This window comes from Canis aureus, chromosome 2, assembly GCF_053574225.1.
Source record: "Canis aureus isolate CA01 chromosome 2, VMU_Caureus_v.1.0, whole genome shotgun sequence".
NCBI classification, from domain to species: Eukaryota; Metazoa; Chordata; class Mammalia; order Carnivora; family Canidae; genus Canis; species Canis aureus.
In genome coordinates, this window is record NC_135612.1 from 8555819 (window position 1) to 8573193 (window position 17375).

The 17375-nt window shown below is 39.7% G+C and overlaps 1 protein-coding gene across 12 annotated transcripts in view; it reads right to left on the reverse strand.

Annotated features, from left to right (window-relative positions):
- The window catches only part of PAM (peptidylglycine alpha-amidating monooxygenase), a 149822-nt gene that overhangs the window by 101227 nt on the left and 31220 nt on the right, over nucleotides 1–17375 (reverse strand). For all 12 annotated transcript variants that reach the window (XM_077863244.1, XM_077863236.1, XM_077863227.1 and 9 more), the window contains exons 3-4: nucleotides 14077–14134; nucleotides 2908–2995 (exon numbers count right to left, since the gene is read on the reverse strand). In XM_077863244.1, coding sequence (XP_077719370.1) covers nucleotides 2908–2995; nucleotides 14077–14134 — 146 coding nt within the window. The remainder of the gene's footprint in view (nucleotides 1–2907; nucleotides 2996–14076; nucleotides 14135–17375) is intronic.

The following is a 17375-nucleotide window of genomic DNA, read 5'->3' on the forward strand; positions in this document are numbered from 1 at the left end:
TGTATTCCCGCAAAGATTTCCCCAGAGCGTGAACGAGTTCTTGATATTCTCAGGCATCAAAAAACATTATACGTATCACAGCCAAAAATATATGTGAAAGTTTGAGGATCTTAATTTAACTACTGTCTACATTTTGGAGCAGCTGAAGAATAGATTTGCAGCTGTAAAATGAGTGTGATAAATTTCATGACTCAAACCTCTTCAAAAAATAACGCAAGCCTTTGACACTGATAGATTTTTGTTATTAGCATCGTAATTCAGGTGGGAGGATAAGAGGCCGAGCGGTTGGAAAACATCCGCTGACTGTTTCCACGGCTGAGCCTGTGTGGCTTTGGGGCCAGGGAGCACGAGATGTTTCGGTGAAGCAACTGAAAAGTTTAGTCCATGAAAGATCCTGTTGAGCTCCAATGCTTTAAAAGAAGCATGGGTCTTGCCAAATAGTGGGGGGCTAAAAAGGTCTATACCATCGCTAAATAGAGACGAAGACTGGATGGGAGATGTCAGAGTCACTAGAATGTCAGAGTCACTAGAACAGTCTCACTGCATACCTCTCAGTTTACGTATTGAAAAGACATGATACGTACATATTAAAAAGATCCTACTTTTCAATGTTAGTTGACTGCTTTGGGTTTGGCTAAAAGGAGATAAATATCACCATCAATCACTGTCCTGGTTGGTACGGTTATAAAGTCCTTCAGAACAAACCTAGAGATGAAGTGGGAACATGTGCTGCGAGGCAGATTTTAAAAATCCATTTAAAATGACACACAGATCATGCCGTTTAGAGCTCGAACCACTCAGGGATGCCAATGAACGGCAAAATGCAGCGGGCTGCCTGCTTGAGGCGAGTCCACCAGTGCACGTATCTTATAATGACGACTTTCCAGTCTGACTCAGCATCTGCATGGAATTTGTATTCATGGAATTATGGAATTTTAGAGCCTGGAGGAGTTCTATACAGGATCTAGGGGTAGGCCCTTGCTAAAATGAAGAAACTGAGGCTGGTTCACATGAAATAAGTAATTTACCCAGGGAGTCTGGCTGGTTAGTTCACGACTCTTTCACTCTACTATGTTGCCTTTCAAGTAATAAGAATACGTGTAGCAATGACTTTACTCAAAATTGCTATTTCCACGTTCATTTACATTTTCTTTGAATTCTCTCTTTCCCCTATTTGGAAGTCTTTTGGAAAACAGATTTTAACTAGACTTCATCTCAAAACGGTATATTTAAGAATATTAATAAATATTTTTATGGGCCCAAAAGAATGTTTGCTCTGATGTTCCCTCGATGTGAGAACAGTGAACGAGGCTTTGTTCATTTTATAATAAGATTTTTCTTAAAACCATAATATCATGTAGTGATATTTTATTTTTTCACTCATTCTCTTTAGCCAAGCTAAAGGTAAAGCAGGTTTTAAAAGCTTACATCCCTTCTAGCTACTTTCACTAATTCTAATCTAGAAATAAATATTACTAATTTCAGAAGAAATATTTTTAAAACATAAAGCCAGAGAACATGATTTGGTGAATAAGAGTCAGAAAAGGCTGTCACAGAATAATCTTTTAATCCCAAATTTTATTTACAAAAATTTACCGAAGAGCCAAAACTGGAATGTTGATAGCAAGAGGTATTAATTGTGATTTTCCTGGCTGCATTTTTACATAAGCCCAGTCATGTGCACTGGATTCCTATGTGATGGGCTCCTTTCATCAAATAACTTAAGCCTATTAACAAATGCTTTGATGCTACTTGGTCCCTGGAGACTTCCACTAATTGCCCTGTGCTTTTAACAGTTCCAAATATATATTACAATTGTTTGTTATAAAAACAACTAGATTGCAGTTGCTGTGTGCCTTGTGCCAGCCTGACTAACATGGGGATGCACGGAGAAAGGATTATCTGGGTATGTGGTTATGCAGGGACAGGAGCACCAAACAGACCCTTCTCCAATGCAAGCAAACACTAGTCATTCTGGACTGTTCCATACCTAACCGGGATGCTGGCTCTTGCTGCAAAATGGGAGGCTTAAAATGCATGGCTATTTTCAAAACTCACCAATCTTCGTGAACGCCAAGGAACAAAATGAAAGGACAGATCTTAAGCCATAATTATGCTGTGAGCTTCTGGAGACAAATAAAGCACATCTATCTATTCCAGAATCTTCAAGAGCCTCTGCTATCATTCTGGCATGGAACAGGCATTCAGTCGATGTTTACTGACCATTCATAACATGATCTTAAGACTCATCCCAGTGATTAAAATAAATTTGAAGACCACAACGGTTACCTGAATCAATGGGAGGCAGCGTGGTGAAACGGAAATAAATTTGGATTTGGAACGTGACAACTCAAGGCTCTGGTCTGACACCAACCAGCCAAGTTTAGCTGAAGCCTGATACTGATTCTCTGAGGCTCAGGCTCCTTGTTTGCCAAGTGGGGACAGTGGTAACTGCTCTGCAAAAACTTTAGGAATAAATGAGATGGCATATACAGATCACCTAGCACAGTGTCTGGGATAAAAGAGTGCTCGGTGAACAGAGCCATGGTGCTCTTTGGATCGAAGTATGATCTTCCAAAAGTAAACACTGGAGCATCCATTATCTAAATTGTCAGTCTTTTTTTTATAAACTGTACCTTGCTACGCTATGACAACAGACATAAATTTATTAAGTCAGCGTCAAAGACTGATGGATGTGCTCCCTAGCAGACTAAATAATGGTGATAATCAGGCTGTGCAGGTAACCACGTGATGCAGAAGAACCGTGTTCTTCCCTGATAAGTAAATATTCTTCCTGTTTATCTATCAGCTATAAAATACTCGCACAGATGCAATCCGCGCTTATAAAAACAAACAAACAAAAAGACATTTTCTACACCCCTTTTGACTGTGGGCCCAGTAACTTACCAGTAACTTCCAGTGGAGGAAGGCATATTGCATCCAAAAAGTAACATATGATGGACGGTATCCATGCTGGCACGAGGTTTGAAGTCAACTGTTAAGAGAAAAGGACACGGGGATGTGAACACAAGTTACACTTCTGTGCACACACTGTCACAAGAGGCCACATCTTTCAACAGTTCCAACAGCTGTATGACAAAGAAGTTCTGTTGCTCTTATGATAGAAGGCCCTGATGACGTATAGATGATCTAATTCCTTAAGATGAGCATGACTTGACAATTTGTATAATGAAAAGAGCAGGTAATAATAGGCTGAAACTCCACATATGGCCACACACGTTTTAAGGGAAGACCCCTTTAAAAAAAAAAAAAAAAAGTGTTGCGAGCAGTATGCGGGTACAGAATGAAAGCTCCCGGCTATGTGTCCACAATACATTCCCTTCCAGATTTCAGGAGGATGCCGAGTGCCATAAAACACCGCGGAACAGAAACCACAGTGAGTGGTCTGAACGTGAGCAAAAGGATGCATAACACAAATGAATTACCATCTCTAAATAACAGTAGCCACTAGGATACAGTATGATGATTCACTAGAAAATAAAATAAAAATGGAAAATGCATCTTTTTTTTTTTTTTAAATGTGTCTTTACAAAAGTACCGGAGAGAGAAAACCACTGTCCTCGATGAGCACTGTGCATTTGTTAGAGGGATCTAGAACTTATGAAATGTCATTTCTTCATTTTTCTCTCCTAATAATAGTGGCTGAAAGATAGTAAAATAAACAAAAATGAGTTCGGAGAGAAAACAAAGAAAAAATTATGGAGAAGTTATACTAGTATGTGTGGTCAATATTCAGCATGAGCTCCCCTTTCCTGGTTTGAGTTTGGCTCACCTACTTTTGCCTGCATTCAAAATGCCGTGCTATAAGGGCAGTTTCCGAATCACCTTCACATAGAAAAATGCTGAACAGTCTAAAAATGATCTTAAGTTTCTGTGGCGTGCAGAGCTGCATCTTTTAGCTCTTTCCGTCTGATAAAATTAACAGAACATCATTTACTGCTAAAATGTGTGCCTGAGCACGTGAGTATTCATAAAATACAAGATGGGTCTACATCAAACTACAGTGCAAAGTGTGGCTGATTAGAAAACACAGGGAGCCTGTTATGAGCCACTGTGACTCCCAACTTTCAGGGGAAATAAAGTCTTTCACTTCCTGCACTGAAAATTAGAATTAATTTTAGAAAAATTAGAATTTAAAGCCTAAAAATCCCATCATAAGATGTTTATGTCACCATTTCAAAGGCTAATAATAGAGAGAGAGAGGACGGCTGGAAAATGGACCTGCAAAAAAAAAAGGACCTGCAATAACCTGAGGCTTTGTCTTCAACCGTCAGAGAATACAGTAAGCCTACGAGGTTGAAGGAGATACTCTGGAAGGAAAAGAATCAATTGGGAGTAACAGCAGATCACAAATCCTAGGAAATCCTACTGTTAACAAGCCTAAATTTGTTACCAAGAGAAATAGAAGGAACAAGAAGGATTTTATCTCCAAAGACTGACTCTCAAGTGCAGGATTTCCTTCCTCCCTTCCAGAATCCTCCCATGGTATCATCCCTTGCAGAAGAAAATTTGAAAAAAACTCTAAGGTGGGAGTACCAGGCTTCTGTTTTTTAATCACTTTACATTTATTTTAGTATGTGATGCAAAATTGTTATATTTGTTTTTATCAAATGGCTTTTTATCACTGCACGGACATCTAACTTTTTGATCTGACTATATTCCCCTCCCACTCTCTATTTACAATATCCCTCAATCCCTTGTGGAGGGTTTCAATATCCACAAAGGGTTTGTCAGACAAGAGGATAACTCCTCTGCCTTTTCAGAACCTATGCAGATGATCATATGGTTCCCATTCCCCTTAAATTCATTTGTTACGAGTGACATATTAGTGGACTAATATTATATTATACTAGTGGACTTCTTCCTACGTTCGAGTCATTCTGGGAATTTTGATAATAAGCCAACATGGCCAAGTGCATTTTGTCAAGAATTAAACTGCTGGGTTTAAAGCAACATGGATTTCAAGTGCCAGCTCAAAATCCAGGTGGAAATACCCAGCAGGAAATTGAGATTCTGTTACTCTTGTTCAAGAAAGAGGCCAGAGAACTGGGCATCTGGGAATCACTCAAAAATTGAACCCTGAAGCCAGGAGGGTGAACAAAAGACTCGGGACACAGTGTCAGGGAAAGCTCAGCATGCAGGAGGCCCCAGCAATTTGTTAAAATATTAATGCTGTGTGTGTAGTGCTGTGGAACAAGGCAAAAAAAAAAAAAAAAAAAAAGAGTGGGCTGTCATTAAATTTGTAAAATGAAATATCAAGCAAAAGACTCAGGGAAGGACAGGGAGGAGACCTGTTGAGACAAAAATAGATCATGAAGACATATAATCTCTGTGGCTCTTCATTCGGAAGGAAAGCCAAATGTTTTGCCGGGGCCCCTGCTTATTCAAGAGGATCTTCTAACCGTCCTCCATAAAGGGCAAAAGTTATTCAACGTGTAACTTCTCTATCCATTTTCTGATTTTTTTTTTCTCCTTCTGACATACTGTTTTTAAAACCACTTATTCGCTCCACATTGAACTCTCAACAGTTAAGCATTTAATTGTAGTTTCTATAATTAGAAACAAGCCAGTATCTTGAAGAGGTAGTAAAAGAACATTCCTGGGAGTTCCCTCTCTTAGAAACTAGTCTCGGTGACTCACGCATTCCTCCAGAATCTCAAGATCTAACTAGAATGCTGAGTAAATCACTGGTACACAGAGGTAGAGAACCATCTTTCTCACATCTTAAAGCGGGTATAATATCCAAGTATTTATATAATTACAGCTCCAGGTAAAATCCACTGTGAGCTGAAAAAGACTGCCTGCAGAAGGAAGGTCATATCAAAATGTAAATCTACAACAAATAGCAGGTGCCATAAAACAAAGCAGGCCTTGGACCAGTTCACTGAAGGGCCTGTTGCCAGTGGTGGGGAGGGAGGGGCCAACTGGGAAAAGATTAGGCTGATGGGTTCGTCCCATTCCGACTTATTACCCCCTAGCTTGGCCAAACAAGATCCCACCCCTGGTGAATAAAGAATGAAGTCTGTTGGGCACAAGCTGCACCTGTGACCACGCTGGAGAACTCTACGCTACGCAAAAAGAATACGGGCAAGTATCTCCAAGTCACATCTTAAAAGAAATTCTCCCCCTACTTTCTTTTTCCCCCATCATACACCAAAGACATAAAGGATCCAAGGGGAGAGAGCCAGGGGATAATAATGAAAACAACTGACAGGCTGAGTAAACAAAGGCAGCCTTGGGATGGCGACCAACGCGCAGAAGCACAGTCTTGTGAGAACGCGTGGGAATATTACATCCTATAGGATTAAAAAGTGCCACCGACTCTTCCAACTCAGTAAGAGGATGGCAGCTGCTTATGTGGAAATGGAACTTGAGTATCAGTGGGCTGCCTGGTGTATAAGATCGGGGAAAAGTTTATGGGCACCTAAGTCTAAGTCCTGGGAATCAAATATTGTTGAAGGACCAAGACTCCAGAAATGGTAACTCAGGCACATTAATTAAAGGGATGCAAGGGCGCTGAAAGTGCACGGGTTGGAGGATTTCTCAAAGGATAATGTCATCTGAAATGAAAGACCTGAAAGGGTCCGTGTGGGTGACATACTGGGCAGAGGTACTGAGGTCTATTTTCTGGAGTTCTAAGGAAAATTTGTACTAATTGCATGAGGTTGTTTGAAATGTATGGCTTTTTTTAGGTAACATTAGACTACAATGAGGGCCATAAAATTCTCTAAGAATGTGACCTAGGATAGAATTTCATTTAGCATTTGGCTTTCTCTCCATTTTTCCTCTTCAAGTGGATATCCAGGTCTGCATGTCAAATTTTGATATATCTGCCAGATGCAGGATGTGGAAAGATTTTGAAGAACCCACGTAGCCAAGTGTAGGAACTAGAGATTTAGGAGATATCCATGCATATACAATCAACCCAAAATTACCACTGCACATGAGAGAAACACCCTTTTTAGCTAAATATATTGCCCTAGAGGAATACTACAGACCATGAATAATTAACCTATCAGATAAAAAAAGAACAGACTTGTAAATCCAAGTTTAGATCTTCAGAACTTAGGCATTCTGGAATTATTGCCCATATATATCATTAGGGATCATTACTGTTGGCTTTGTTTCCTTTTTCTCCCAGTAGAATCATATTATACCTAGTAAACGGTTTATTTCCTATGCTGTGGATATTTTTATATGTTATTAAACAATTTTGTCAGTGGTTCTTTCTCATCTAGTGCTGTGCATTAGAATTACCCTATGCAGCTTATTAAAAATACAGATGCTTAAGGTCAATCCCGGATCAGTCCTAGACCTTCCTCCATCAATATTTCATGTAAATCTCGGTGGTCATTCCAGGCAAGTGCACATGTGAAAAGTTTCACAGATGAAACCCAGTTTGATTCTGACGCCAGTCAACATTTTTATTGGCTGAATACGTATCACGTGAGTGTGCTTAGAGCTCAGTTACCTCATCTTAGTTAGCTTGGATTGCATTGCTCTCTTAAACATACAGGACAAACAGTATTGGTTTAAAAAAACCAAAGGTTCTTTTAAAATAAATTTATAAAAACGTTTTCTGAGGGTAAAACTGGTTGATCCATCAGAATCGTTTTAAGGAAAGAGATCAGTGGAATTCTGCATCATCGTGCAGCTTTCCTATTTATCACCTCAAGTCATTTTAAGGCTGAGGTTGGAAGCAGGCTCCCCGGGTAAGCCTGGGTGCTTACGCTTATGTCTGTGCAGTGTCCGTGTTGACTAGTGCTTTGCAGCCAAACACAATATTGAGAGGCCAGAGAGATGTAAGGTTTAAGACATAATTATGTAAAAGAGTTGCTATCATTTAAAAAAAAAAAAAAATGACAGGCCCCAGATCTTAGTATCACTTCTGTCAACATTTCTTTGTCTTCCCCAAAATGAAGATTATCTTTCAAAAATCCACCCAAAGAAATTGAAGATAATGCTGTAAATTGTCATGTAAGTGGAGGATAGGATCATCCTCAGTGTTCGTCTTCGAGCAGCGGGGTCCGAAATGTTCAGATACATGTGAAGCTCACAGCAGCAAAGCCCATTTAGCGGCATGTTAAAAATCCACAGCAATCCTGCATATTGTGTTCTCTTCTGCTGGCTGCCTGCAAAACCATGAAGCAATCCTACACTAAAATAAAGACCTCCGGCTTGAACATTGTTAATCAGAAAGTTTCATAGAGAAATTGTAGTTAATTCTCGCTAGCATAGACAATGATACACGCTTCGGAAAGAGTCTTTCACACAGTTTATGAGGGCTTGATGGCACTGTTGCCAAATTAACCAAGACGTAAGACACCCGAGCAAGCCTTTAAGAGAAACACAAGTTTGAAATGAAGTAACCTTTGCCTCCGAATAAAGGAATTGAAGCACAAACAAGAGTTAAACTTCTGGGCGACGTACCTCTTAAAATGGAACTTCTTGGTATATGTCAGAACCAACTACGTAATCAATACATAGACTTTTTTTATCAGCCAGGCTGTGCAAGATAAAATAGCATAAGCTTCATTAAGCCTTGCATTTGTAATGTCATCCCTGTAGTAGTCCCCTATTAATTTCCTACAGAATGAAATCCATTGCCCCTTCTTGCCTCTCCGGGCCCTGTGTAACAGTGAGCGTCTCCCAGCCCACCACATTTCCACATGACAGCTCCCTACACCCACTCCGCACCCTGGTGGGCGGCCCTCTCCACTTAGTAACCCACATCTCCACATCCCAAACCATTCACATGTATGAGGGCTTACCCCATGCCAGGCTCCCTACTACTCACAGTGACCCTAGGGGTCTGGTCCTTTCCTCTCAAACAGCCCAGCCTTGAGGACAGAAGCTGAGCAACATGCATATGGCCATGTGGCCAGCAGGTGGGAAGGCTCACGCTTGAGCCCAATGTGCTTCTTCACTGATCATACTGTTGACTACTGGAATATTCTCCTTCCCTCTGCAGATCCAAATAGATCATCTTCCCAGATGTAGACAGAGTTCCTCCCTGTCTCTCACATGATGTTTTTGTGTGACCAGAACTGTTCATGACTCACTTTTTTAGAGCTGGCCCCTGAAGTCGGCCCCACTGAAATGACTACTTCAGAATGACTGTCAAAATGCCATGAACCCCTGGCTAATAAAAAGCATCATTCACGCATCAAATCAGACTCAGACCTGGGCTTTCCGAATTGGCCATTTTCCTCGGAGAGTTGGGGGGGCTCGTGGCATTCTGACCCCACTACTGTAAAACAGCGCTGTCAGCGTGTCACTGACTTTCTGGTGATCTCCAAATGTACCTAACTGAAGGCATTCCTAACTCTCAGCTTTATAAAATATAATGAGATGGTTCCTACTCCTCCCTCTCCCTTTGTTTTTTATCACCTGAAAATACCCTGGGGGTTTACAGGGGTTGTCATGTTGGAAATGTGGCATTTGATTGACCAAACCACAGAGGGCATCCTAGAAATACTCTTGAGACAAGCCAGACAGCAACAGCGTCTCCTTCCCAATTATGACCAAGCAAATCAGATTTTATCCGCTCATCATCTGTAAGTGTAGCCCTTATTTGTGCTCTCTGTCCAAGTAACTTTCACTAAGAAATTAGAAAAGCTTCCGAGGGGATCCAATGGGGGGGAGGTATCCAATGGTCCTGTGGAGAGACAGGCTACCTTTCTCACGTTGGAGAAAATCCTAGGTGAAGAGAGAAAGGAAAGGATGTGCAGTCAACTAATGGGGAGCAGAAAGGTGACAGAGTGCCTGCATGGGGATGGAGGCTCACGGCATGTACACGGGCACATGCACCCAACTCACACCCTTCGATTTACTGCTGTCGTGCCACAGAATGTGATTATCCGAGCACTGGATCCTGCCAGACCTTGGTCTTTACAGTCACATAATGACTTTATGTAATGACCCATAAGCATGATCCAAATGAGATTGTTCCTGTATTTTCTGAAGTAACCCAATATCACATGAACATGTGCTTTGTTTAGGAAAGGTCACATTTGGAAATGCTCAAGTCTAACTGGGCTGTGCTGCAGTAGACATTGTTCTACATTCAAGAGAGAAGCCCAAGAAAATGAAAAGCAATGAATCATTAGATTAATTTCATCTATTTCTAAATTCAATGGCTTCTATCTCATTTGTATAGTGCAATTTGATAGATAGGGACCTGCCATCATTCACTAAGGAAAAGACACATTTATTTACTGGTCATCCATGTGAGGGAAAGCAAGTGGATGAAGATGACAGTCAAATTTCTTGGCTGAGTGGGCTGCTGTCAGAGTCAATTCCTCTGAGTGTCTGTAAAACACCTTTTAGACAGCATCACAGTTCAGTGGTCAAATGCAGATTTTATCATACCTTCACCCACTTCAATCTGCGATTTCTTATTAAAACAATAAACAAAAGCAATGCTCTAGGGAAAGCTATGATTTCGTTCAAAATACAAAAATTATATTTAACTTCATCAGAGTATTTCCCCAAACAACAACTTTAATTCACATTTAATAATTCAGTAGAGACACACAGATGCATCAAAGATGTCGCGTATGCTCATACGTAGATATGGCATGCGTATGCACGTATAAATTCTACGACAACTGTGATGGTCTCTTCTCAAAATTAAGAAGTGTGTTTATCTAAAATGAATTACCTAACTAGTCACACAAGCAGAGAGCCAAAGCTATGAATTATTCAAATGCAATTTTGGCTTTTAACACCATCAAGAGGGTTTGTTTTAGTCCTAATAAGCAGTCTGAATTGTACTCTGCCTTTTGTGATTTTCTTCAGAAATTTGAAAAGCCAAAGGAGAAAGTTCTTTTCAGACATTATAATATTTGTATTCTTGTCTTCTAGAATCCTGCCAGGCTATAATTTCTTTGATTTTGTATCAGACCTCACATCCCCACTGCCTTGCCCAAGAACTGGCACACAGCAGAATTTTTAAAGTTTGCTGAAATTACGAACAAGTGGCTTTTGTTAAAAAATAATTATTCCTTTATATTCAAATAAGAGCATAATTAAAGGCAAAAAGGTAAATTGTCTACTCTATGATATACTGCCATAAAATTGGCCAAGCAAAACACTTGTTTAGTGTTCACTCAGGTATTAAGCTAACGATATTGAGTCCCCACCATACCCAGGTGCACACGTCCTGCTGGCATTCAAAAACTGAAAAGGCACAGATAATGAAAGCAGAAAGTATAAAATTGATACACGTCTCAAAAAAAAAAAAAGATAAAGTATTAAAGGCTTCACAAGACCTCATTTTTAACCATATCTAATCTTACAGTGAGGCATCCTGAGACCTAGAAATTGGGACAACTCACATTCTTCATTCATTGGTGAATTCTCGGTTACCACTAGCGAAACTTTCACTTTGGGAATCTGGTTATGCCTTATCACCCCCCGCCCCCCAACATACAACCTATGCATCCAAACCCTCTTCCTTCTGCATATCTTTAATCTTCATGCGTACTGGATTTCATTTTGTAAGATGGTTTGAGCTTTGGTCTTTTTTTGTCAAAACTGACCAGAGTGTCCTCAGTAGGGAGCGAAGGTAAGGGAATGGAAGAATAATTGAATTTGATGTGAGGAAGGCGGACGTGTGCTCCTGCTGTACTCTGGCTCCATCTATCCATTTGATGACTTCTTTCATTTCTTCCTTTATTCACTATCCCCACATCCAAATCTACTGTGATTTTATAACAGCATACAGGTAGAGTAACACATAGCTAGTAAAAAGTGTGGGCAAGTTCCTTGATCTCTCTGACCCTCTGTTTCCTCTTCTACAAGACGGCTTTCTTACAGAGAGAGCTCTAAGTATCTTAGTGTCTGGTAGGCCCTTAGTAAACAGGTAGCAATGAGCTGATGATATGAGCAAGGATTCTGTATAAACTATTGCCCTACTATTTGATTAAATCAAAGAAAGAGATGTTCCTGTCTTTGTTTCTCTAACTATAAAATGGGACTACCTGCAGGCTTGTTCTAACAATTAATGAGACAGTACACGCAAACTTCCCCTTACCTATTCCCTTATATAAGTGATTGGTATTTCTCTTTTTTTTTTTTTTTTTTTTTTTTGCAATTTTCCAGTTCTCATTTGCTTACACCTAAACACCTGTGGTTGCTGGCTTACGCAGACTGATGGTAACCACACGTCGCCTGGGGCTGGTACCAAAAAGGACTTGAACAAGTGACAAAATCTTTAGTATTCATGCAATCCTCCCAGCAATAAAGAAAAGGAAAAAAAAAAACACTGGAAATAATTATTAATCTTACAAGCTCCGTTAAGGACCTTAGAACTGGGAACAGTTCGATCGTAGAAGGGAAGTGCCTGAGAAAACGCAGAGACGTTTAGTCCCCTAGTTCTAATGCAGCCCTTCATGAGTTTCCTATGAATATTTTCCTTGACTGAATATATTCACTTGTGCTTTTCAATTTTAATTTATGTGAAAGCAAACACATTTATATTAGGAGAGCAATAATGCTTTCCGGGATATATATTTACAGTCCTTAGAGTCACCGGCTCTGAAACCATATGCTACCATCACTCTTGTTTTCATCAAGAAAACAAATCAGTAACCTATTAATATGAGACCTGTAATGTTTCTGTGAGACACGACTGTCATATTTATACAGGGATGGAGACTGGCCTTCTCTTCCAAGCACATGTGAAACAGGAGCAATCAAGACTCTCTTGGAACTTGGAAAGAAAATATAAAGTCAGTGAAGAAAAAAACTTCATGTAAAAACGCCTTTCAGTGAGTAAATATTATTTTCTCCTAAGCTGCCTAAAATGTGGATATGAAACTGAGGAAAGCTTTACCGTTGGTATTTTAATGATGAATTTGTATCCTAAATCACACTTAGCATTACGTGAGGCACTACAATCAGGAATTTAGTTTTCTGTCTTTAAAGTTCAGGATCTGGGAGCAACTGTCTTTTCTACTTTTTTTTTTTCTCGGTAATATTCAATTATTATACAAAATAAGGACATGCAGGCAACACTCCAACTTCCCAAGGTCTGACTTTCAATCTTAGGAATTAACTATGGGAACAAATTTTCAGAGGGCTGTTAGAAGTTGTATTTTCTGGTGAGGTTGCCACTAAAGTATGGAGGGGGAAAAAATGCACATTGCTCCGGTTTTTCAGGTCTATAATGTATATTCCTGTGGGAACACCTCATGAAAATTCATTCTCGGATGGCCCTAAAGAGACTGTACACATTGTATAATTCACATAATAGCCATTTCAGACAGCCCACTTGAAGATTAGTTTCATGGGACCAACGCACAGCTCTCATTACCATTACTTTCTCCAAAATCAACATCTCAAACCAGACAAGTAAAGCAGTGGGAGAAAAAAAAACAACAACAAATCCACGAATAATTTGCCAATCACACCTCCTCCCGAAATAGCTAAAAGTCTGTCATAGGGTTATTTCAATGAAAGCAACCTAGATGAAAACAGATGGCAGGCTGTCACTTCTCCTATCTCATATAAAGTCTCAGCCGGGGAAGGGCCTCTTATCCTATAATAAAAAAAAACAGATAGGACCAATGTTCCTTCCTTGGCCCCCCTCTCTCCCTCCTTCTCTCAATCTCTCCTTCCTTCCTTTCTATCCGTCTACTGTTTGGCAGGTAAAATCTGAAATTCCCTGATGTTGAGTCTAAGTACAGTCGATTTATAGCATGAACCAGCAGGTAAATAAACAGTCTGTTGAGTGGAGCGGAATTAAGCATCGAGCCACAGACAGAAAGCCGATACTATACAAACGGGACCACATGGTATTGGCAACCATCGACATCTGCATGCAACTCCTTAACTACTATTACTCATGAATCTCTCCAGATACAGTTTGTAATCTTGTCTCTGAGCGGCTCTCTCTAGTTTGTTTCTGCATTAGGCATGATAAATGCATTTTAGAGACTGTCAGTAAAAGATTAATATGCTCATAACCATCACAGAGAACCTTTCACTGACTTCAAATAGCTGCCCTCCCTTCAACCGCCCACCCCAGCACACCATCCAATTAATACTTACTCACGAAGGCTTCCTCATCCACCGGCAGACGCACTGACATGCAGAGGTATGTATCAGACTATTAGAGAAAGAAAGGTACAAAATCCGAATTAATCTGCTGCTAGTCAAACGAAGAAAAAAAAAAAAAAAAAACTAGTAAAGCATGGGTTGTATGACTGAAAAAGAACTACTGGCCCAGGGAGGTGAAGTTCTCTGCCAACTGGGTATGACCAAGTTAATGGACAGGCCCAGTTTATAAAACTTAGGTACCCCAAACAGTTTTCTAAGATTCTTTCCTAATTGACTTCAAATATTATATCTAAGACCAGTTGTCACGGGTGACATTTCTAGTACTACCGTATGAAAAGGTAACATTTTCACATGATTCTATAAAAAGAGGGAAACACTTCAATGTGCTTGACTTAAAAATGGGACGAGTTAGTATTGACCATCTTTGCTATATACATAATTAAATACTTAATTTCCTGAATCATTTTACAACTGCTCAAATATTAGAGAAGTACAGTGAATAAAAGTTGGTCTTAAAATATAATATTTGGCTGTTCTCTCTTACTTTAATATTTTTAGGCAGTACACTGAAGAAATCAACTTTAACTCAAGTTACTCTTTCTTTTCCAGCAGTCTTTTATCTAAATGGGCATTTTTCCACCATCAAATATATTGACATTAAGATTTTTGACAATGGGCTTCTGTTGATCTCTGCATTCCACTTCCTTAGAGGAAGACCCTATGCAGTGAAGTACATGCCATGGTTGGTAACATACGCAATACAAATATAGACTAAACTCATTTAATAATTCACACTTCATGGATTATTACTGTACAGTGCCAGAATCAAGAGATTCCATAAACACGGATGGAGATCATCTGCATTATCTCTAAACCTACTACTGGTTGGCACTGAAAAATTGCGAAGTTTGTACCTCTTTTAAAATTCTATGTTGGGTGCGAGGTTCAAATACACCTCAAACCATCTTAAATTTTGAAAAGTTAGAGAAATAAGATTCAGTCTTCATTACTACCTTTACATATGCCATTTTTTCTCAATTGAGCAAATTGTTTTGTTTCTTAAAAGACTTCATAATTATTTAGATTCACCTTTATTTGGTAAGAAGGAAATGTGCTGGAAAATGTTTCAGATTGTGCAGTAAGGAGGTTGAGGTACATAAAAAAATGGAAATGTGGACCGTGTATCCAGAACCTGGGAAATCCAATGGCAAAATAATGCTTAAAGATCTTATAATCATGTACAAGATTGTTCATAAATATTTTTCCAATCTCTGAATTACCACTGTCACAAAGCTCCAGTGTGACATAAAAAAAAAAATAAGTTTAGGATTCTTTTCTATTTGGCCATCCTGAGTTACAAGTAATTCAGAACTAGAAGATATTTAGTGCCACTAATGGCTGCTGTTGCTACCGTTACTATCGCTAAGCCAACAGCTACTCAATGCTTATTATGTGCCAGGCATAGTTCTCAACGTATTATATCATTTAATAACTAAAACATTCAAACATGGTAGATACTCTTACAAACTCCACTCTAAAGACAGTAAGAATAAGAGCTAACATTTATTGAGAGCTTACTATGTGCCAGCACTGTTCTAAACGCTTCATGGGTATTAACTTCTTTAATCCTCAAAACACAGCTTTATGATATAATACTATTGTCCTCCCCATTTTACGGATGGGGAAATCAAGGTTAAGTAACTTTTCTGCTTGTTCTAGCCCAAACCTGGCAACAGGCAGGTAGGCTGTTGAATCCCCTCTAGTGCAGTTGCTTCAGAAAGCTGCCGCCTGCAAATCTTTGCTCTGCCTCTGTGAGATGTAAATCTTCTATAACCCAGAACTGTCTTCTCACATTCAGTGAGATTGTTCTGCCCTGGGTCCCAGCCAGTGGATGCCTTGCTCTAACTTACATCACTGCTTCCTGTCATAAAGATGCGAGGAGCCTGTTTTTCCTCTGGGTAGGTGCCAACGAACAAACCCAGACGGCCTAGTAGAGGCACCAAGCCCCTGAACACTCCTCAGTGCTTTCCCCTGAGCACCTCCCAGACTTCAAAGGTCTTCGGTCCTGTGTTTTGGCAGAACTGAGTTCAATTCACACTAGGCTCCCTTCGCTATTAAGATGGTTATTTTGTTTTTTTAAGATTTTATTTATTTATTCATGAGACACAGAGAGAGAGAGAGAGAGAGAGAGGCAGAGACACAGGCAGAGGGAGAAGCAGGCTCCATGTACCAGGAGCCCGACGTGGGACTCGATCCCAGGTCTCCAGGATCACGCCCTGGGCTGCAGGCGGCGCTAAACTGCTGAGCCACCCAGGCTGCCCATGATGGCTATTTTTTTTTATAAATTTATTTTTTATTGTTCTTTTTTTATCTTTAATTAATTTATTTTTTATTGGTGTTCAATTTGCCAACTTCTAGAATAAACACCCAGTGCTCATCCCATCAAGATGGTTATTTCTGAAGAACATCTGTCTTTAACTCAGGTCCGCCTGGTTTGCCATCTGACACTAACAAGCGCAGAGGTCTGACTAATGCATTACCGATCAAAGCAATACGGACAATTAATGACTTAAAAGGACATATAAAAACAAAAATCAATTTAAAGTAGCTAAGTACATATTTACAATAAGAAAGGATCAAAGGTTGAAATGAAATGCAAGCCAAACAAAAGTTCTTTTGTATTTGGACTTAAGAGTTTTCAGTTTTATTTTCTCTCTCATTTTGTTACAAGTCACCTCAAGTTGTTCTTGGAATGGTTAAGTTATAGTAATGAATACACATATGAAATTCAAAAAGTTGGTTCTTTCGATTAAAAAGAAATAACTAAGCACAATATACAGAATATAGGAAACTACTGTTAGACTCAGAATGATCAGATCCATATTGTATTCTTACTCTTAGCAGCAGCTGCACAATGTAAAAGGACAGAGTAACTTGGGAATGTCTTCTTTTTTTTTTTTTTTTTACGATTTTATTTATTTGACAGAGAGCAAGAGAGAGCACCAGCAGGGGGAGTGGCAGGGAGAGGGAGGGGGAGAAGCAGGCTCCCCACAGAGCTGCGAGCGTGATCTAGAGCTCCATCCCAAGACTCTGGGATCATGACCTGAGCCAAAGGCAGACGCTTAACTGACTGAGCCACCCAGGCGCTTGGGAATGTCTTCCTTCTACCAATTTTTATTTCTTGGCTCATAACTTCTCTGATAAAGCAAATATATTCAGATTTCAATGATTTCTTTTCTGTTCTGTTGAAGCCAGTTTAGAAAAAACAAATGAGGGCAGCCCGGTGGCTC